This window comes from Heptranchias perlo, chromosome 9, assembly GCF_035084215.1.
Source record: "Heptranchias perlo isolate sHepPer1 chromosome 9, sHepPer1.hap1, whole genome shotgun sequence".
Lineage (NCBI taxonomy): Eukaryota > Metazoa > Chordata > Chondrichthyes > Hexanchiformes > Hexanchidae > Heptranchias > Heptranchias perlo.
This window is the reverse complement of record NC_090333.1, coordinates 82881065-82903194: the sequence shown is the minus strand read 5'-3', so window position 1 is coordinate 82903194 and position 22130 is coordinate 82881065. Positions and strand designations below refer to the sequence as shown.

Below are 22130 nucleotides of genomic sequence, written 5' to 3'. Positions count from 1 at the left end.
AAATAATCAATTGAAGAATCTGACCCATGTACTGATTGATATTTTACTCACTGCTCCTGATATGCAGCTCATCCTCAGTTGGGAAGTAAAGAAAGAAAAGAACGTGGCATTGATATAGTGCCTTTCATGACCTCAGGACATCCCAAAGCACTTTACATTAAGCACTTTTGAAGTGTAGTCACTGTTGTAATGTAGGAGATGCAGCAGCCAATTTGCACACAGCAAGATCCCACAAACAGCAACGTGATAATGACCAGATAATCTATTTTAGTGATATTTGTTGAGGGATAAATATTGGCCAGGACATCAGGGAGAACTCTCCCACTCAACTTCAAATAGTGCCATGGGATCTTATATGTCCACCTGAGAGGGCAGACAGGGCCTCAGTTTAACTTCTCACCAGAAAGACGGCACCTCCAACAGTGCAGCACTCCCTCAGTACTGCACTGGGAGTGTCAGCCTGGATTATGTGCTCAAGTCTCTGGAGTGGGACTTGAACCCACAACGTTCTGATTCAGAGGCTAGAGTGCTGCCTACTGAGCCACGGCTGCCCACCAACAAGAGTTATTATTACCCGTGTACCCTGTGTTTCGGGCTCGGAGAAGTAAAATGGGTTTCCTCAGTGATCGCTGTGGACAAAGCTTGACTGAGTCATTCATCAACTCAATCTAGATAACTCAGCTGCAACCAGCATCATACATCCTACATTATTTCTGACAAGTGGGGCAAGGAGTCGTTACCTTCACTTCATCGATATCCTGCGGGTTCCTCACTCGTCTAAAATAAGCAGAGCTAATCCTGCTGGGCTTCATCCACGGGGGCTGGCTGGCATTGGGGTCTTCGGCAAAAATCTCACTGAAAATCTCTCTCGTCAAGTTAAACACAGCCTGGAATAGGAAAGAGAGAGAGAGAGAGAGAGAGAGAGAGAGAGAGATTAGACTAGTTTCTCCAAACAAACATTTTTAAAAATAACATCACTATTAAAAAAAAAGCTGCAGCCAAAAAAAAAAGGGACTACTGTGCACAATGTATAAAACAGCAACTGTTTGTTTCACAATCTGAACCATGGCACCAAGGATAAATTTAGCATTCTATTAACTTTTGCCACTTTTACAGGGCACCAGTACCAAACTTAACTATCCAATCCTCAGACGTTTACAGCCATTTAGCCCATGGTGCCTGTGGTGGTTCTCTGAAAGAGGTTTCTAAAACTAATCCCATTCAAGTAAATACCTACTCTTCCCTTAAGAGATGCCATGGTCTCTGCTTCAACTACTCCCTATGGTAAAATCATTCCATGCTCCAACTGTTAGTGCTATCCACCAGTCAGCTGTGCGAGGGAGGCCAGAACTGGATGTTCTAACTGTTCCCAATACTCATAATTCACAATGTATTTTGGGAAGCAATGACTGCAACGTAATTCAGACCAGTGTAAGGGCAGCAAAGAAAAAAAAACGGTGACAGGGTACTTGAGTGGAAAAAACGAATTATTGCAAGATAATAAAGGGACTTTGATTAAATGGAATGAAAGATTGGCAACTGTAACCGTGGACCAGTGAAGAGAAATATTTAAACAGGAGATGGAAAGGGTACAAATCAAGTGCATTCCAGTAAGAAGAAACAAGTGAATTGAAGTGTATTCGATCATAGGGGAATCTGAAATGGAAAAAAAAAAGCAATTTTGCATTTACAGAGCAGATTAAAAAGAGAAAGCCGGAGCAAACTGGGAGATTAGAAAGGCCAAAAGGAGTGAGAGAGGAAATTAGCAAAAGAACAAAGGCCAATAAAAAAGGCTTTCTGCGGACACATTCGTAGGGGCAGGGCAAGAGGTGAAGGAGGCAAGGTCGTAGTGTAGAGTGAGGGTGTGGCAGAGATAGTTCGTCACAGAGGATGGGGCTATTGGGATTGTAGAACGGCCAAAGGTGGGTGTAGATCTATTCAGCAAGGTTATTATTCAAAGAGAAATGGCACTAAAGAATGTACCAAAACAAAAAGAGACAAAATATCACGACCAAATTATTTACATCTGAGGATCCTGTGGAAAATAGGGAGGAGTCAGCAGTGGATCCAACCATCAATTTCTAAAATAGGGAGGAGTCGGCGGTGGATCCAACCATCAATTTCTAAAATAGGGAGGAGTCAGCGGTGGATCCAACCATCAATTTCTAAAATAGGGAGGAATCGGCGGTGGATCCAACCATCAATTTCTAAAATAGGGAGGAGTCGGCGGTGGATCGAGCCATCAATTTCTAAAATAGGGAGGAGTCGGCGGTGGATCCAACCATCAATTTCTAAAATAGGGAGGAGTCAGCGGTGGATCCAACCATCAATTTCTAAAATAGGGAGGAATCGGCGGTGGATCCAACCATCAATTTCTAAAATAGGGAGGAATCGGCGGTGGATCCAACCATCAATTTCTAAAATAGGGAGGAGTCGGCGGTGGATCGAGCCATCAATTTCTAAAATAGGGAGGAGTCAGCGGTGGATCCAACCATCAATTTCTAAAATAGGGAGGAGTCGGCGGTGGATCCAACCATCAATTTCTAAAATAGGGAGGAGTCGGCGGTGGATCCAACCATCAATTTCTAAAATAGGGAGGAGTCAGCGGTGGATCCAACCATCAATTTCTAAAATAGGGAGGAGTCGGCGGTGGATCGAGCCATCAATTTCTAAAATAGGGAGGAGTCGGCGGTGGACCCAACCATCAATTTCTAAAATAGGGAGGAGTCGGCGGTGGATCGAGCCATCAATTTCTAAAATAGGGAGGAGTCAGCGGTGGATCCAACCATCAATTTCTAAAATAGGGAGGAGTCAGCGGTGGATCGAGCCATCAATTTCTAAAATAGGGAGGAGTCGGCGGTGGATCCAACCATCAATTTCTAAAATAGGGAGGAGTCAGCGGTGGATCGAGCCATCAATTTCTAAAATAGGGAGGAGTCAGCGGTGGATCCAACCATCAATTTCTAAAATAGGGAGGAGTCAGCGGTGGATCGAGCCATCAATTTCTAAAATAGGGAGGAGTCGGCGGTGGATCCAACCATCAATTTCTAAAATTCTGTGAAAAGCAAAATTGTGCCAGAGGACAGGAGGGTGGCAACTGTGACTAACTCCTTGCTTCAGAAAAAGGAGACGAGGATAAGCTAGGAAATTCTAGGCCAGTTAGTCTGGCTTCACTTGTTGATAAATTACTGGAGTCAATGACATGAGGTGAAATTACTGAGCACTTGGAGAGACAGCAGCTAATCAGGGGCAGTCAGCATTGACTTCTAATCGGGAGGTCAGGCTCGATCAACCTTATCAAATCCTTTGAAGAAATAACAGAGCGGATCTATAAAGGAAATGCAGTGGACATGGTTTATGTGGATTTTCAGAAAGCGTTCCATAAGGTACCACATAGGAGACATAGAGCAAAGCTAACGGCTTCTGGAATTAAGGGGAGTCTGATTACATGGACAGATAGATGGCTGGAGGGCAGAAAGCAAAGGGTCGGGGCAAAAGGACTAAAAAGATGTGGGGAGTGGGGTTCCACAGGGACCCATGTTGAGGTTGCCCTTACTTGCTATATTAAAAAAACAATCTTGACTTACAAATCGAGGGAACAATATCACTGACACCAAACTGGGAGCGTGGAAATTGCAGCGAAGGTTGTGAACGACTGCAGGAAAAAATAAATTTGCTGGCAGGATGGGCAGATGCAGTTTAATGTACAAAAATGTGAAGTAATACATTATGGAAGAATAGAGAAAGGAAGTACACCTGAAATGGTTGTGATTTTAAATGGAGTAGGGCAGAAGCACCATGGTGTGCTCATACACAGGCCATTTAAGGTGATAGATAAGGTCACAAAGAAGGCAAACAGCATCTTTAATTTTTCATCTAGAGGCATAAAACATAAGAGCAAAGAGGTAACATCGAGCCTGTACAAGACGTTAGTTAGGCTGTAGTTAGAATATTGTGTACAGTTTTGGGCATCTTATTGTAGAATATGTGCAGTGTAAATTCACTAGGACGTTACCGGGCAAAGGGGTTAGTTACGAAGGCAGACTTGAGGTTCGGGCTTCTTTCACAAGCTAAGGTTAAGGGGTGACCTGATGGAGACTTTCAAGATTCCAGAGGGTTTTGAGAAGGAAATAATCATAGATTGTTTCCATTGGTTAGCAATACAGCAACAAAAAGGCAAAAATTTAAAGAGAATCACAAAGAGAGAGGAGGTTGAGAAAAAATATTTACACCGAGTAGCTGGAAGGAGGCATAATACATTGTGTAAATGAGAGCAGGAAGTTACAAAGGGATACTGACAGGTTAAGTGAGTGGACAAAACTATGGCAGATGGAGTTCAACGTGGGGAAGTGTGAGGTGATCCATTTTGGTTCCGAGAAAGGAGAGAATATTTTCTTAATTGCGAGAGACGAGAAACTGTGGAGGGGCAAAGGGGTTTAGGCAGGTAGAGGGGGAGAATTCATAAATTGAGTTCAGAGCAGTTACACAAATATCAGGATCGTGGTAATGTTCGAGCCTGTGCTATATGTTTGAACTGACACCAGAAATCGGACACTACGGTGGACTTCTCCCTCTGATTATTTATGTATATAGTAAAGCAGATCAGTCACGGTACTGGCCGCTGTGGGGCATCACTCAACACGTCTTTCGAGTCCAAGAAACGAGATATGAATTTTGCTCGATCTTACCTCACAATAAACTCTTTTGCTGACGCTCTCTACATCTTGCCCTTTGTTGTTCCCGAGATAGTCCGGGGGTATTTGGATGTCCCGCAGATCGTGCCCCAGCTCCTGCCACTTCCACAGCTCTTCGGCCGCTGCATGGACCATCTTCTCAACCTCCAATGCATCGTGAGGTACAGCAAAGTAAGGCTCCTCGCGGACTTTCAGCGGCACGGCCTTTGCCGGCTGGGGCTCCTGCTCCTGGGCTGGCTGCTGCACTTTGCGGGAGCTCAGTCCAAAGTCTTCGTCAAACCAGTCCTGGTCGTCTCCCAGGTCATCGAGCAGCTCGCGACTTAATTCCAGCTCCGCGAGGCGCTTCGCCAATTCTTCCTGCCCACTTGTGCCGAACACTGGGCTGCCCTGTCGCAAAGTAGAGAGACAAATTGTTGGACCTATCTGGCAACTTGAGGTAAGGAACAAGGCGGATGGAATTTATTTCAAAACATCATTGGACGAAATGAGGTTTTAATAAACTGTGAAATTCAAGCTTTAAATCAGAAGCCAAACAACATGGGAACAGTATCGGTGTTATTTCAGAGTATGTGTGAGGGGTTTTGTGGTGGGTTAGACACTGGCCATTAACCTCCATGTTCCAAATTGCCCACAGCCATGGGATGAAAGCCATGGGCTCTGCTCGCACTTGGGGCCCAGAACACAAAATGGTCCCTAACTTAGCACAAATAGGCATTCTCACTCTGCACAAAACTCATACCCACTTCATTAAGTCGATTTTCAAAAAAATTCAGAAACTTAGCTACAACCAAGTGAAAAAAAAAATCTCCACAGGTGTGATGTTGCAAAGTAGCTTCAAATGGCCTTCCCGAGCTATAAAACCACACATGCTACAAATAAGATGCGTTTTGGTCACCCATGTGGTGTGATCAATATCTTCACTCTAGTAGTTATTTCACAGGCTTCATGAGGGGAGATATCACACTGCTGACTAACAGAGAGGTACTCTGCTTTTGATCAGTTTAGGGACAGACACGTTATGATGGAACCAATCAAACTAGGTGATCACGAGGAAAACGGACAGCTGCAATTAACCATGGATAAGGAAGCGTGTATTTTAGGAAGCAGTTTTTGATATGGGGCTGTATAAATCTTTCTAGGATAAGAGTATTACAGGAGCTTAGCTGAAGGATTCCCTTAATCCACTAACTGTGATGTTCCTTGCAGCATGGGGATTGACAATCATTTGGAATTTGATTCTCTGAAGTTGGGTATTTGAAAATCAGACCACTTCCAGTTTAACTGCTGGGTACTCTCATTTTTCCTGCACTGTTTAGGTAAACCAGAGTATGCTACAGCACGAAAGGAGGCCATTCGGCCCATTGTGTCTGTGCTGGGTATTCACCAAATTGTTCGTTTTGGGAAGCAGGAGAACCACGTGTCAGTTTAGTCAGGATGTCATTGCGTGAAAATGGCCCAAGGACCAACTTCAATGATTTGTCACATTGTGTGTTTGCAAATGAATGGAAAATAGGAGGGATTGTCAAACATTTTCATGGACAGAGGTGCTCGTCGAATTGAATGTTAATTTGCACAAACACCACTGACCAGAAACTTAACTGGACCAGCCACATAAATACTGTGGATACAAGAGCAGGTCAGAGGCTGGGTATTCTGCGGCGAGTGACTCACCTTCTGACTCCCCAAAGCCTTTCCACCATCTACAAGGCACAAGTCAGGAGTGTGATGGAATACTCTGCACTTGCTTGGATGAGTGCAGCTCCATCAACACTCAAGAAGCTCGACACCATCCAGGACAAAGCAGCCCACGTGATTGGCACCCCATCCACCACCATAAACATTCACTCCCTTCATCACCGGCGCACAGTGGCTGCAGTGTGTACCATCCACAGGATGCACTCCAGCAACTCGCCAAGGCTTCTTCGATAGCACCTCCCAAACCCGCAACCTCTACCACCTAAAAGGACAAGGGCAACAGGCACATGGGAACAACACCACCTGCACGTTCCCCTCCAAGTAACACACCATCCTGGCTTGGAAATATATCGCCGTTCCTTCATCGTCGCTGGGTCAAAATCCTGGAACTCCCTTCCTAACAGCACTGTGGGAGAACCTACACCTCATGGACTGCAGCGGTTCAGGAAGGCGGCTCACCACCACCTTCTCAAGGGCAATTAGGGATGGGCAATAAATGCCGGCCTTGCCAGCGATGCCCACATCCCATGAACGAATAAAAAAAACTCATGCCCTTATTCTTCTGACCAGGCCACTGTTCAATCTCCAGATTTTATTTCCGGATACAGTGCTGTAATATACTCTACACACATCTGAACAAGGCCAAGAATTAAAAATACTATTCATAATTTAGTTTAAAAGTACTTGTTTTAAAACACTGACAATTCTAGGGAAATGATGTGGCGATGCCGGTGATGGACTGGGGTGGACAAATGTAAGGAATCTTACAACACCAGGTTATAGTCCAACAACTTTATTTTAAAATCACAAGCTTTCGGAGATTATCCCCTTCGTCAGGTGAATGCGACGAAGGGGATAATCTCCGAAAGCTTGTGATTTTAAAATAAAATTGTTGGACTATAACCTGGTGTTGTAAGATTCCTTACACTTCTCGGGAAAGTCAGTGATGTGGAGGAGAAAATTTCAATAGTGATCACTTAAAGCCCTAACCTCATTAATTACATTGCAGACATGGTCACTAACCAATCAGACTTGTACACATTTTCTGAATTAATGCGCAAGGTAGAAAACACCCAGAAATGAGAGATTTTAAGGAGATTCACCAGCGTTTGATTTCATTACCTTCAAATATATTTCCGTTTTCAAATTATCAAGATATTTCTCAAGATATTGTCCTTTGTCATTTTTGGAACACAAAGGAAACACTCTGAAAATGATGTTGACTTGCATGAACTGGATTTTAGACCATCCAAGATATGTTACATTGTGACCTTCATAACCTGCCTGAAAAACTGGGGTTGTATCTTGCCTCCATGACAATAATGAGCAAGTTAAAATTTTGGGAAATGAATGGGCCTCTGGAATTACTATTAAAACAATTAGATTATGGCTCTATGATACATAACGCATCTCCAGTTCTTGAAAGTAACTCCCCCCTTCAACCCATCCCAAAACAGAGGCTGAAAATCAATACTCACAGGTCTAGGACAAAGATCTGGAGATAATACTTCCTCCTTATCCTCATCACTGTCATCCCTTTCAGTAGAAATCTGTAGTTGAACGGCAGCCCCATTTTGTACCTCCAAAGACTTGGGCGGTAACCTGGGTGAGGATTCAACAGCCGTTTCGAACCGCAGCTCTTGATTAGTAAGATGGATCTTTTCATCTCGAGCCTTCTTGATTTGTTGCAATTGTTTGACGGTGTCCTTGACAAAGAAAGACAGGATATTGTCAGCCAAAGAGCTGGCTTTTGTCTCATTGTCCTTCGGTTCCTCTCTTTTAAAGCCCTCACTGTCCTCATGATTGTCCTTCGGTTCCTCCTCTTTAAAGGCCTCACTGTCCTCGTGTGTTTCCTCAGATTCAGGCCTACAGAATGGTGCCCGAAGCTGGGCCTCAAGCTGCTCCTTTTCCCTATTCAGTAGATCCAAGAGAGGAGTTGAAGACTTCTCATGGATAGCTGGTGAAACCTCCTCCTTTGTTTCACTGGAAGAATGCACAGACAACTCAGTGAGGAGATCAGCGGCCATCTCCAGTGCAGTCTTGGATGCTTTCTCTGTGGGCACATCAGGTGGGCTGAACTCTTTTTCACCCTGGTCTTTGTTCAAATTCGCCAATCGTTCTTCCTCACCCGATTCGGGCAGAATCACCTCTAAATTCTGATCACGTAAAAAAGACTCCACTGCCTTGGCAGATTCATTGATAATATGCACCAAGTCAACGGTATTAGAGTCAGAAAACAGATTGCTTGCGCATTGATCATTTAAGTTGTTTTCAGATGCGGTCGTCTTAAAATCTACTTGATCAACAGGGGCTTTACTTTGGCAAGTCTCATCCTCCTGTTGCTTTGACTCTTCTTTTGAAAGCTCTGGTCTTTCCTCTTCCCTTCTGTATGGTTTGCAGTCTTGATCTAATTTATCTTCAAAGAACTGTTGTTCTTCATCTTCCGTTGTATCGATGGCCCCCTCATAACGCTCAGGGAGAAGGGAAATCTTGTGGGGAGGAGCAAAGATGCCATGTTTGTCCTTGCATCTGAAGTACACAACTCCATCATAAATCCCGTTATTACTACCTTCTGGCTTATCCAGTTCCACGCCAGCCCAAAAACCGTTTGCAAAGTCCGTTCTTCCCTTGAAGCGCAATGTCCCTGGTTGGACGCTACTAACTAAAACTCTGGCACCAATTTGGAATTCGGGCAGCTCATCGGTTTCGTGCGGAGTTGGCGTTGGAGTGTGACACGGAGAGGGAGAATGCGACGGCACAGGTGTCTGTTCTTCGTGGTCTGCATCACTACGCTCCTCATTTCTGCTCTTCTCAGTTGGCGACTTCAAATCCAGTAGTTTTTCTGAATGCACACTATCGCAGCTGGAAAAGGATTTTTCGCTCAGCCGCTCACTGATTTCGTCGTCCGTGCCAATGCTTGGTGAGCCACTTCGAGAATGCTCTTTCCATTCACCCATTTCCGACTGCTTGGAATGGCCAAGACGGGACAGTAATTGGGGCTCAGCGAGACTCTCGATGTAAGCAATCTCGTTTCTTGGTGAGAGGACTGTCGCTGATTCGGCACCATCTCTGTAGCTCCCAGCACGAGCACTTTCCTCCAAGTCTTCTGACGCCTCCTTTCTTGGCAATGACTCAAAGTCTTCTGAGTAAGTTGTCTCCTTTCCTGGGGAAAGGCACTCAAAATCTTGGGGATAGGAATCATTCTCTGGTGGTGTTTTATCCAAAGCACTATGTTCAGACTTCACAGATAAAACAGAGGTGTCCAACTTAATTGATTTGACAATCTTTACAGAACTGGCTGAACGATCACTTGCTCCATCCTCATCAGTAGAGCCTTCCTTGTTCAAGTAGCATTCTTCACCCTTCAAGTCCTCAAAGTTCTTTTCAACATGCTCAACTTCAAAAGGCTGCTCTGTGCCCTCGGGAGTAGCTGTGCTTCGCTGAGCCAATCTCTCAATAAGCTGGGAGATGTGGAGGAGCTCTGGTTTATCGCCGTCTAGTTTCATTAAGGGTTCGGATTGATCGGATTGTCGAGAGAGCCCGAGCAAGTCATCTACATCCGACTCTTCCGATTTTATATTTTCAAGCTCCTCCTGGACATCATCTTGCACAGATCGGTGACTGGACACGACACTTTCATCACCAGAACCTTCCTCTGACCTAACGACCGACAGGTCTGGCAAATGGCTACACTCGGGAGCTCCCTTTTGTTGCGGGGATGCTGGTACGTTATCCGGTCCCTCGAAAAAATCTGGCCGAGATCGCACGTGAGATTTGGAAACTGGTGAAGGGCTTCTGGAGGACCCATCAGTTCGACTATCAAAGATTGCGGATTTGCTTCGATTTGATGCTTGCAGTTCGCTCAGGCGTTGCTTGGATTTCTGTCCATCTGGACTTGATGGTCTTTGCTCTGTAACAAACACAAATAATTAGTGCTTTCTTTAAAAAGACATAAGACCATAAGAGATAGGAGCAGGAGTAGGCCATTCGGCCCCTCGAGCCTGTTGCACCATTCAACGAGATCATGGCTGATCTGATTTTTACCTCAACTCCACTTTCCCGCCTTTTCCCCATATCCTTTGACTCCCTTGCTGATCAAAAATTTGTCCAACTCAGCCTTGAATGCATCAATGACTCAGCCTCCACAGCTTTTTGGGGTAAAGAATTCCAAAGATTCACAACCCTTTGGGAGAAGAAATTCCTCCTCATTTCCGTCTTCCCCCTTATTCTGAGACTATGCCCCCTAGTTTTAGATTCCCCCATGAGGGGTAACATCCTCTCAGCATCTACCCTATCGAGGCCCCTCAGAATCTTGTATGTTTCAATAAGATCTCCTCTCATTCTTCTAAACTCCAATGAGTATAGACCCAACCTGTTCAATCTTTCCTCATAAGACAACCCTTCCATACCTGGAATCAACCTAGTGAACCTTCTCTGAACTGCCTCCAATGCAAAGACAGAAAAAACTTAATCTATATAGCACCATTCACGACCTCAGGACATCTCAAAACACTATACAACCATTGAGATACTTTCTGAAGTGCAGTCACTGTTTTGATGTAGGAAACACGGTAGCCAATTTGTGCACAGCAAGATCCCACAAACTGCAATGGCCAGATAATATGTTAGTTGAGGGATGAATATTGGCCAGGACACTGGGGAGAACGCCCCAGCTTTTCTTCGAATAGCGCCATGGGATCTTTTACGTCCACCCGAGAGGGCAAACAGAGCCTCAGTTTAACGTCTCATCTGAAAGACAGCACCTCTGACAGTGCAGCACTCCCTCGGCACTGCATTGAAGTGTCAGCCTGGATTATGGGGCTCAGGTCTCTGGAGTGGGACTTGAAATTACTTCACCCATGTAATAACACCATTTGAGGGTGTAATTTTGGTACCCATCTTTTTTGACCGTTCAGTTCTCAGTAAAGGAACAAAAAAAAAAGCCTCATTGAAATAAACGTCATTTTGATTTTAAGAAAAAGCCAGTCTGGTGATGACTGACTGACACGATTGATACAAGATCAGAACTAAGCGTGAGAGACAAGGGAGAGCAAGTTGAGCTGAAATTCAGTGCAGCAAAAGATTGCTCAATTACTGCGGAATTACCAAAAACCCGAATATATCAGTGGGTGATTTACCCTGGCCTTCCATTTGAAAACAGACAGCTTGCTGCTAAATACATCAACTCAACATATTAAGATGATAGCAATATTTTTTTTTTCCAAAAAGAGCTTTTCAATGCTACACTAGCTCATTGTTATCCCAGCTGTTAAAGACACAACCTCTGGGGGCCCGAATCTATCGGTTTCCATATGTGGTGACAGGTACATACCCTGCTCGGCTATGGAGCCCAGCGGTGCTTTGGATCTTTCTCCCTCAGTAAGGGATTTCCAGCTCTTTGCAGATTCAGTCCTGAAAGCAGAAAACAAATTCTAAAATTAGAGCTCGTCAGTATAAATCATATAGTCCGTGGAGTATAATCAGCTTAACCACTCAGTGATGGATAAATCCAGTCACCCTTCTTCCTGGACCATGGTGCACAAAGAGACAGTCCCTGCACTAAGCAGCGTTTCCCCTACTCTGCCTAACCTTTTGGAGTCTTCACGATAAACACGATTGGTAATTAATCGCTGGTCTCCCAGTCAGAATCCTGACACTGTTGTGCCACTATTTTCCAGCAAGCTGCCGTGACTTGCTTTTCGCCTTGTAACCCACCCTGCCAGTATCACAGCAAATATCTCCGGGTATTAGTCACATATTAAGTCGCAAGAATAACAGATTTCGGAGTCTGCATTGCTGCCTGTAGGAGTTAATCCAGTAAAAGGGTGGGTCAGCTATCAAAAATGTCTGCTAGGGAACGTAAAGCAAGTCTCACTCTGATCCGTAACAAGAGTTTAATAAAAATGAACCTGAAGCACCAGTAGTGGGAAAGGTACCATCCTGATCAGATATTAGGATCACGTTTCCGGGCTGCCAAATACAAAATGCTGGAAAAAAATCGACTGCCCTTGGGATATAACGGAGTCCCCCAAATTTTATTTTCCACACACATTTATCTCAGTGTACTTAATAAAGCCACTTGTTCTAAGGGCATTAAATTAAAACGCCATGCAGTGGCATAGTGCAGTCTTTCTAAACTGGTAGCTTACAAAGCTTTGGCTGAATGACTGGCTGCTATCAACAAAAGCAGAGAGCATAACTGCAGCAGTTACCACAAACTAACTGAAGGTGATATCGAGCCTGGTGCACATTGAGCGGAAGCAATGGGGGTCAATAAAAAGTTGCATTTCTGTTCTGATTGACCCTTACACTTTCCCTCACTAAGGTGTAAACTTTGCATAGCTAGATCACTGCGAGGGGAGAAAGCAGCAAATCGGGGGGGGGGGGGGGGGGGGGCTCTTTTCACGATGAGGGTGACCACAGAGCAGTACTCATTATATGTGTAATTGAGCCTGCAGGCTGGAACAACCAGTTCTCTAGGCAATAATGTGGGATGGAGAAAGGGAAGAGGCAGGCAGAGAAAAAAAATTTAAGTGCTCATTTGCAAGTCTTCACATGATTCAAACTTCACCAGCTTAAAGTATAAAAGGGAGTTAAATATGACTGGAGAAAAGAATCATTGTAAATTTCAGTGTATGGAAAATTACAACACGGCGACAGGAGTAGGGAGTGTGCAAATGGCAGGTTACAGTCTCAACAATTGTCGGACTTTGTGGAAATACTGCGCTCCCTGGGCTGTCTCATGGCACATCCCAAAATTCACTCAACTCACGCGCCCAGATAATGCACGAAAATAAAACTCGTATTTTGGATGCAATTTGGTGTGAATGAAATCTCCAGCAATCACTGCTTATAAAAAATTCACTGAACAATTCTCTTCCTTTCTCACATGCAGAATGACCAGATCGGGCAAGTTTTAGAGGCTTCACAAGCAATCGCGTGAGGTTTATTTTTTGGAAGACCACATTACACTATCGACGGGAACATCTTATTGAGTGAGGTTCTAACTATCAGGAAAGGCCGAACAGGCTGGGGCTCTTTTCTCTGGAAAAGGGAAGGCTGAGTGGTGACCTGATAGAGGTCTTCAAGATTATGAAAGGGTTTGATAGGGGTAAAAGTAGAGAAGATGTTTCCACTTGTGGGGGAGCCCAATACTAGAGGCCATAAATATACGATAGTTACTAATAAATCCAATAGAGAATTCAGGAGAAACATCTTTACCCAGAAAGTGGTGAGAATGTGAAACTCACTACATGGAGCAGTTCAGGCGAATAACAGACGCATTTAAGGGGAAGCTAGATAAGCCCACGAGGAAGAAAGGAATAGAAGGATATGCTGACAGGGTGAGATGAAGTAGGGTAGGAGCAGGATCGTGCACAGCATAAACACTGGCATAGACCTGTTGGGCCGAATGGCCTGATTCTGTGCTGTAAATTCTATGCAAAGGTACCACTCCCCCCAAATAAAGCCGCTAAGTAACTAAAGGCCCCTCAAATCACTAATTAATTTGGACAACAGCAGCTCCACCTGGGGACATGGGCTGCCATTATTATATTAATCACATAAAAGATTATAACAGACATTGCTTCTGAAGATTCCCCATTTAAGGCTGTAGTGCCCAGCGCTGACAGTACCTCTGCAGAGGGGGTGGTTTAATCTTGGGCTTCTCAGCAGCAGTGGAGGTCGGGGTTTTGATCTGCGGTTTGGTTGAGCTGGCCACATCAAGGTCTTTGCTTAGTTCAGCCTGGGTCTTCTTAATAAATTCATCGTAGGACTGGTGACGAAAGAGAGGGAGGGAGACAGGTCAATCATTCAGATTTGAAGAACGACAAGTCAATCAAATTTTGCTAAGTGAATTAGGCAAAACTGCAAAATCCTTTCTGAATCTGTAAACCTCATTTTAACAACCAATAGGCAAAACTAGTCACCCAAGTAACTAAAAAGATTAACCAGGTGATGAAAAAAACCCCCAGTTGGTTAAATACTGTCAAAACAAGTTTCGTAGTTGAGGTTCCCCCCAAACACTTTCAGACTAAATTCCAAACGCTACAACAACCACCTGTACTTATCCAGCATTAACATGGCAAAATGTCCCAAGCTGCTTTAACAAAGAAGAACTGGGCATTGAGCAGGAGGGTGCCAGCTTTAGGAGAGACAACCCAAGGCACTATTGATAAAGGAGATTTTCAGGAGGCTCGTGAAGTAGGAAGAGATGTGGCAATGCAGAGGGCTTGGGGAAAGGGCTTGGAGAGTGCAGGGGCATGATGTGAAGCCTCTGCTACTAATGGTGGAGCAGAGACGGACAGAAAGTACGAGCCTGCATTTACACAACAGCCTTTCATGTCCTCCGATCATCCCAAAGCACTTTACTACCCAATGATTCACCAATTAAAAGAACTCTGCTCTGTAGCCGCCAAGTTGATTTTGGGAATAGGTGCAGCACTCTGTATTGCAGCTTCTGCAGTGACGGGTGCTCGTTCTAATAGCTGCTATCTGAAAACTGTCTGGACAGTGCAGGAGTAAGACCCTTCCACGATAGTCTCACCTCCAGTTGCTTGATGAGGCTGGCCTCCTGTGCTTTCAATCTCTCCTTCTGACGCTTCTTCTGCTCTTTCTTCAGCTTGTCCACAATGGACTTGCGCTTCCTAAGCTCATCCTTCAGTGCACGGATCCTGCTCTCAATATCACTCTGGTCTGATGTTGTTTCTGTGAAGGATGCACTCAGGTCAAGATTATAACAGGTAGGAGCTTTCATTATAGCTGCACTCATTTATCAACAGCACTCAAAAAAAACGGGAGGGAGAAGAAAACCACTGAGAAACCCCTTTTTGATCGAAATGCACAAGTTTAAAATAGAGATAGTTATGCTTACTCCATTCTCCAGTTAACATGCACACAGTCTCTGCACACTAACATTAGGTGATTGAGATAGATGGCAATCCCCAGCTCTAAACTGTAGATTCTGCCATCACAATCTCTTCAGTGACCGACCAGACCCACGGTCCTGCTGTACGCAGTGACCGACCAGACCCACGGTCCTGCTGTACGCAGTGACCGACCAGACCCACGGTCCTGCTGTACGCAGTGACCGACCAGACCCACGGTCCTGCTGTACGCAGTGACCGACCAGACCCACGGTCCTGCTGTACGCAGTGACCGACCAGACCCACGGTCCTGCTGTACGCAGTGACCGACCAGACCCACGGTCCTGCTGTACGCAGTGACCGACCAGACCCACGGTCCTGCTGTACGCAGTGACCGACCAGACCCACGGTCCTGCTGTACGCAGTGACCGACCAGACCCACGGTCCTGCTGTACGCAGTGACCGACCAGACCCACGGTCCTGCTGTACGCAGTGACCGACCAGACCCACGGTCCTGCTGTACGCAGTGACCGACCAGACCCACGGTCCTGCTGTACGCAGTGACCGACCAGACCCACGGTCCTGCTGTACGCAGTGACCGACCAGACCCACGGTCCTGCTGTACGCAGTGACCGACCAGACCCACGGTCCTGCTGTACGCAGTGACCGACCAGACCCACGGTCCTGCTGTACGCAGTGACCGACCAGACCCACGGTCCTGCTGTACGCAGTGACCGACCAGACCCACAGTCCTGCTGTATACACTGACTGTGACCAGACCTACACCGTACAATAGGCGGCGAGATTAGGAGGGTCTTAAAGATGGAGAGGATTTCCAGAGTGTGTGGCCTAAGCAGTGGAAAGCGTGGCTGCCAATAATGGGAGGAAGGGATGGACAAGAGACGGAGTCAAAGGAACAGAGTGTATGGATTGGGGGAGTAGGGCTAGAGGAGGTTAGAGTGGGAACATAAAAACCGACTGTAAAAGCTTCTATAAATATGTCAAGAGAAAAAGATTAGTGAAGACAAATGTAGGTCCCTTAGTCAGAAATGGGGGAAATTATAATGGGGAACAAAGAAATGGCAGAACAATTAAACACATACTTTGGTTCTGTCTTCACAAAGGAGGACACAAATAACCTGCCGGAAATGTTAGGGAACCAAGGGAGAGGGAGGAACTGAAGGAAACCAGTATTAGTAAAAAAAAGTGCTAGGGAAATTAATGGGGCTAAAGGCTGACAAATCCCCAGGGCCTGATAATCCACATCCCAGAGTACTAAAGGAAGTGGCCCTGGAAATAGTGGATGCATTGGTGATCATCTTCCAAAATTCTATGGACTCTGGAACAGTTCCTACAGATTGGAGGGTGGCAAATGTAACCCCACTATTTAAAAAAGGAGGGAGAGAAAAAACAGAGAATTACAGACCAGTTAGCCTAACATCAGTAGTGGGGAAAATGCTAGAGTCCATTATAAAAGATGTGATAACAGAACACTTGGAGGGCATTAACAGGATCGGACAAAGTCAGCATGGGTTTATGAAAGGGAAATCATGCTTAACAAATCTACTGGAGGTTTTTTGAGGGTGTAACTAGTAGGATAGATAGGGGAGAACCAGTGGATGTGATGTATTTGGATTTTCAGAAGGCTTTTGATAAGGTCCCACACAAGAGGTTAGTGTGCAAAATTAAAGCACATGGGACTGGGGGGAATATACTGGCATGGATTGAGAATTGGTTGACAGACAGGAAACAGAGAGTAGGAATAAATGGGTCTTTTCCAGGTGGCAGGCAGTGACTAGTGGGGTACCGCAGGGATCAGTGCTTGGGCCCCAGCTATTCACAATATATATCAATGATTTGGATGAGGGAACTGAATGTAACATTTCCAAGTTTGCAGACGACACAAAGCTGGGGTGGAATGTGAGCTGTGAGGAGGATGCAAAGAGGCTCCAATGTGATTTAGACAAGTTGGGTGAGTGGGCAAGAACATGGCGGATGCAGTATAATGTGGATAAATGTGAGGTTATCCACTTTGGTTGTAATAACAGAAAGGCAGATTATCTGAATGGTGATAGATTGGGAAAAGGGGAGGTGCAACGAGACCTGGGAGTCCTTGTACACCAGTCGCTGAAAGCGAGCATTCAGGTGCAGCAAGCAGTTAGGAAGGCGAATGGTATGTTGGCCTTCATTGCAAGAGGGTTTGAGTACAGGAGCAGGGATGTCTACTGCAGTTATACAGGGCCTTGGTGAGACCACATCTGGAGTATTGTGTGCAGTTTTGGTCTCCTTATCTGAGGAAAGATGTCCTTGCCATGGAGGGAGTACAACAAAGGTTTACTAGACTGATTCCTGGGATGGCAGGACTGACGTATGAGGAGAGATTGGGTCGACTAGGCCTGTATTCACTGGAGGTTAGAAGAATGAGAGGTGATCTCATCGAAACATATCAAATTCTGACAGGACTAGACAGACTAGATGCAGGGAGGATGTTCCCGATGGCTGGGGAGTCCAGAACCAGGGGTCACAGTCTCAGGATACGGGGTATGCCATTTAGAACTGAGATGAGGAGAAATTTCTTCACTCAGAGGGTGGTGAACCTGTGGAATTCTCTATCGCAGAAGGCAGTGGAGGCCAAGTCATTAGATGTATTCAAGAAGGAGATAGATATATTTCTTAAAGCTAAAGGGATCAAGGGATATGGGGAAAAAGCAGGAACAGGGTACTGAGTTAGACGATCAGCCATGATAATTTTGAACGGCGGAGCAGGCCCGAAGGGCCGAATGGCCTACTCTTGTTCCTATTTTCTATGTTTCTATGGGAGGGATGCATGAAGGAATTTAAAGACAAGAAAGTGAATTTAAAATTGGTGGCATTGGGAGCCAAGAGAGGTCATTAAGGACAAGGGTGATAACTGAGCGGGACTCAGTATGGGATAGAATACAGGCAGAAGAGTTTTTTTTTATATTCGTTCATGGGACGTGTGCGTCGCTGGCGAGGCCAGCATTTATTGCCTATCTCTAATTGCCTTGAGAAGGTGGTGGTGAGCCACCTTCTTGAACCGCTGCAGTCCGTGTGGTGAAGGTTCACCCACAGTGCTGTTAGGAAGGGAGTTCCAGGATTTTGACCCAGCGACGATGAAGGAACGGCGATATATTTCCAAGTCGGGATGGTGTGTGACTTGGAGGGGAACGTGCAGGTGGTGTTGTTCCCATGTACCTGCTGCTCTTGTCCTTCTAGGTGGTAAAGGTCGCATGTTTGGGAAATGCTGTCGAAGAAGCCTTGGCGAGTTGCTGCAGTGCATCCTGTGGATGGCAGCCACTGTGCGCCGGTGGTGAAGGGAGTGAATGTTTAGGGTGGTGGATGGGGTGCCAATCAAGCGGGCTAATTTGTCCTGGATGGTGTCGAGGCAAATGGAGAGTATTCCATCACACTCCTGGATGAGCTGATGTTTATGGAGGGTGGAGGTTAGGAGGCCGACTAGTAGAACATTGGAATACTTGAGTCTGGAGGTGACAAAGGCATGGATGAGGGTTTCAACAGCAGATGTGCTGAGGGAAGGGTATAGGCAAGTGATATTACAGAAGCGTAAGTAGGCAGTGTTTACGATGGAGAAGGTTTGCAGTCGGAAGCTCAGCTCGGAGTTGAATAGGACACCGAGGTGTATCTAGTCTGGTTCAACCCGAGACAGTGATTGGGAAGGGGAATGGAATGGGTACGGAAGGATGCATAAACAGAGAAATGTGTTTAGTTTTTAGTGCGGGTTTTGGTGTTGACTGCTATGCTATGCACTTTGCTGGCTTGGGGAGCTTCAGTCAAAAGTTAGTGGCATTCTTCCTCCAGTTTAGACAGGGTGCAACGTGACCAGCAAGTTTCATGAGTATGCTGACCAATGAAGTATCATAGCAGGTTCAGCACAGGAGGAGGAGGCCAGCTCCTTGAAAGAGCTATCCAATTAGTCCCACTCCCCTGCTCCTTCCCCATAGCCCTGTAAATTTTTTCCGTTCAAGTATTTATACAATTCCTTTTTGAACGTTATTACTGAATCTGCTTCCACCACCCTTTCTGGCAGTGCATTCCAGATCATTTCAAATCACTGCATAAAAAAATGTTTCCTCATGTCACCTCTGGCTCGTTTGCCAATCACCTTAAATCTGTGTCCTCTGATTACCGACCCTTCTGCCACTAAAAAGTTTCTCCTTATTTATTCTATCAAAACCGCTTATGATTTTGAACACCTAAATCAAATCTCCTCTTAACCTTCTCTGTTCTAAGGAGAACAACCCCAGCTTCTCCACATAACTGAAGTCCCTCATCCCTGGTACCATTCTAATAAATCTCTTCTGCACCCCCTCTAAGGCCTTCACATCCTTCCTAAAGTGTGGTGCCCAGAACTGAACACAATACTCCAGCTGAGGCATAATCAGTTTTATACAGATTCAGCATAACTTCCTTCCTTTGTACTCTGTGCCTCTATTAATAAAGCCCAGGATCCCTATGCTTCTTTAACAGCCTTCTCAATTTGCCTTTCCACCGTCAGCGATTTGTGTACATATACCCCAGGTCTCTCTTCCTGCACCCTCTTTAAAATTGTACCATTTAGTTTATATTGCCTCTCCTCATTCTTCCTACCAAAATGTATCACTTCACACTTCTGTGTTAAATTTCATCTGCCATGTGTCTGCCCATTTCACCAGTCTGTCTCTGTACTCCTGAAGTCTGTTACTATCCTCCACTTTGTTTACTATATTTCTGAGTTTCGTGTCATCTGCAAATTTTGAAATTATACCCTCTATACCCAAGTCCAGGTCATTAATATATATCAAAAAGAGCAGTGGTCCTAATACTGACCCCTGGGGAATATCACTGTATACTTCCCTCCAGTCTGAAAAACAACCATACACCACTACTCTCTCTGCCCCTTCGCCAATTTTGTATCCACGCTGCCACTGTCCTTTTAATCCCACGGGCTTTAATTTTGCTTACAAGTCAATTAAGTGGCAAATTTATCAAACACCTTTTGAAAGTCCATATACACAACATCAACCACACTACCCTCATCAGCCCTCTCCATCAAAGAACTCAATCAAGTTAGTCAAACACGAGTCAATCTTACTTAGGTACTCTGCCCTTACCTCACACTCCATGCATTCCAGGAGAAAACTGAAATAATCAGCTGTTAACAGGTAACTTGCCAGCTCTGTGTCCACTTCCTCTGGGTTGTTGCCTTGAATTATATTCAGGGTGGCAATACAGCAAGGTGTAGAATCAAACAAAATCAGAGGGACACCTCTCCTGTGACAGAACCCATGTCATCCTTCCCTTACTGAACCCTGTAACATGACACTGCCTTTCCATCAGGTGCTATTCTCACCTCTTTCTAACAGAGGAGAGGCCCCTGATAGGTTTATCCACCTGTATCATGCAGCGAGAGTCGACTGCACCTTCAGCTTGTGCGCGTTTTTTTTTAAAAAACACATTGAATGCAGAATTCTGATTTACTCTGAAACTCAAAAATATCGAGTAACTCCGACAAACTCCCGACAATCTCATTTGTGCACGCTAGGAATTTCTTACCCGACTGCGTCACAGAGACAGATTCGTCAGACCAGCTGCCGGATGTTTGTCGTGATTTTAGTGCGGGCCTGATCTGTGCACCGAGGCTGGAGTTGCTTTTCTGACCATCTTGCTTCGATGTACTGACAGTCACTTTCGAGGGAGGAGACTGCAGAGGGGGAAATGAAAGCCAACATATTAGTTACCCATCTGGCACTGTTTTTTGTTTCGATGAAAAGGAAGCACGTCAGGTGGGCAGGGAGAGCTTTCAAGCCTCGACACGTGCACTGCTTTTCAGATGAGGTGTTAAATCGAGGCCCCACCAGCCTGCTCAAGTGGATGTTACCATGGCACTAATTGAAGAGGAGCAGGGGAAATCTCCAGGTGTTCCAGCCAACACCACCAAAAGCAGATTAACTGGTCATTTATCTCATTGCTATTTGTGGGATCCTACTGAGCACAAATTATCTGCGACGTTTGTATGCACTTCAAAATGAATTCGTTGGATGTTAAGTGCTTTGGGACGTCCTAAGGACGTGAAAGATTTTATATAAATGCAAGTTCTTTCTTGCGATCCTGGCTCATATACAGTTCCTGACCTCAACTTGGTCTTTAACAGAGATATAGGCAGTGAACTGGAAACTAGTCATCTTTCTGCCTCCTGTAAAATGTAGTATGCAGAGACCAGGGGGAAAGAAATACATAGAAATTATAAAATGGAATCAGGCCATTCGGCCCAACCATTCTATGTCTGTGTTTACTCTCCACATGAGCAAATAGCTCTAATCACATTTACCCAGCCTGTTCCCATGTCCCTACATCCCCTTTTCCTTCATCCACCGACCCAATCTAATCCTGAATGTTGACATAGTTTCTGCCTCAACCACTAACCCTGGCGGTGAATTCCACTGCCTCACAGTTCTCTGCGTGAAGAAATTTCTCAGGCCCTCTGTTCTAAATCTCTCACATTTAATCTTGTATTTATGGCCCCTCGTTCTGGACAACCACTGGAAACAGTCTGATTCTACCTACCCTGTCCTATTTGCATAATTTTAAATACTTTTCAGAACAATTTTGAAATCTTTTTGTCTTTGTATTTCCTTATATTTGTATTACCAGGCAGCATCCTAGCGAGTCTGCGTTGTACCCTCTTTAAAGCCTCATTATTCTTCCTACAGCATGGAGCCAACTACTGCAAACAGTAATCTAACTGTCTTATGGTTTTAAATAGGCTCTTTATCTTTTGGCTTATATATTCTATAACTCTCGAGATTGGCCTTAGAGGGGGTGCAACACAAAGTCCCCAGAATGATACCAGGACTCA

The 22130-nt window shown here is 45.1% G+C and overlaps 1 protein-coding gene across 2 annotated transcripts in view; it reads right to left on the bottom strand.

Moving 5' to 3' along the window:
- The window catches only part of cep350 (centrosomal protein 350), a 173107-nt gene that overhangs the window by 7589 nt on the left and 143388 nt on the right, over positions 1-22130 (bottom strand). For both annotated transcript variants that reach the window (XM_067990822.1, XM_067990823.1), the window contains 7 exons: positions 20828-20975; positions 14935-15095; positions 14024-14163; positions 11722-11801; positions 7868-10299; positions 4689-5081; positions 741-887 (listed from right to left, as the gene is read on the bottom strand). In XM_067990822.1, the coding sequence (XP_067846923.1) occupies positions 741-887; positions 4689-5081; positions 7868-10299; positions 11722-11801; positions 14024-14163; positions 14935-15095; positions 20828-20975 (3501 nt within the window). The remainder of the gene's footprint in view (positions 1-740; positions 888-4688; positions 5082-7867; positions 10300-11721; positions 11802-14023; positions 14164-14934; positions 15096-20827; positions 20976-22130) is intronic.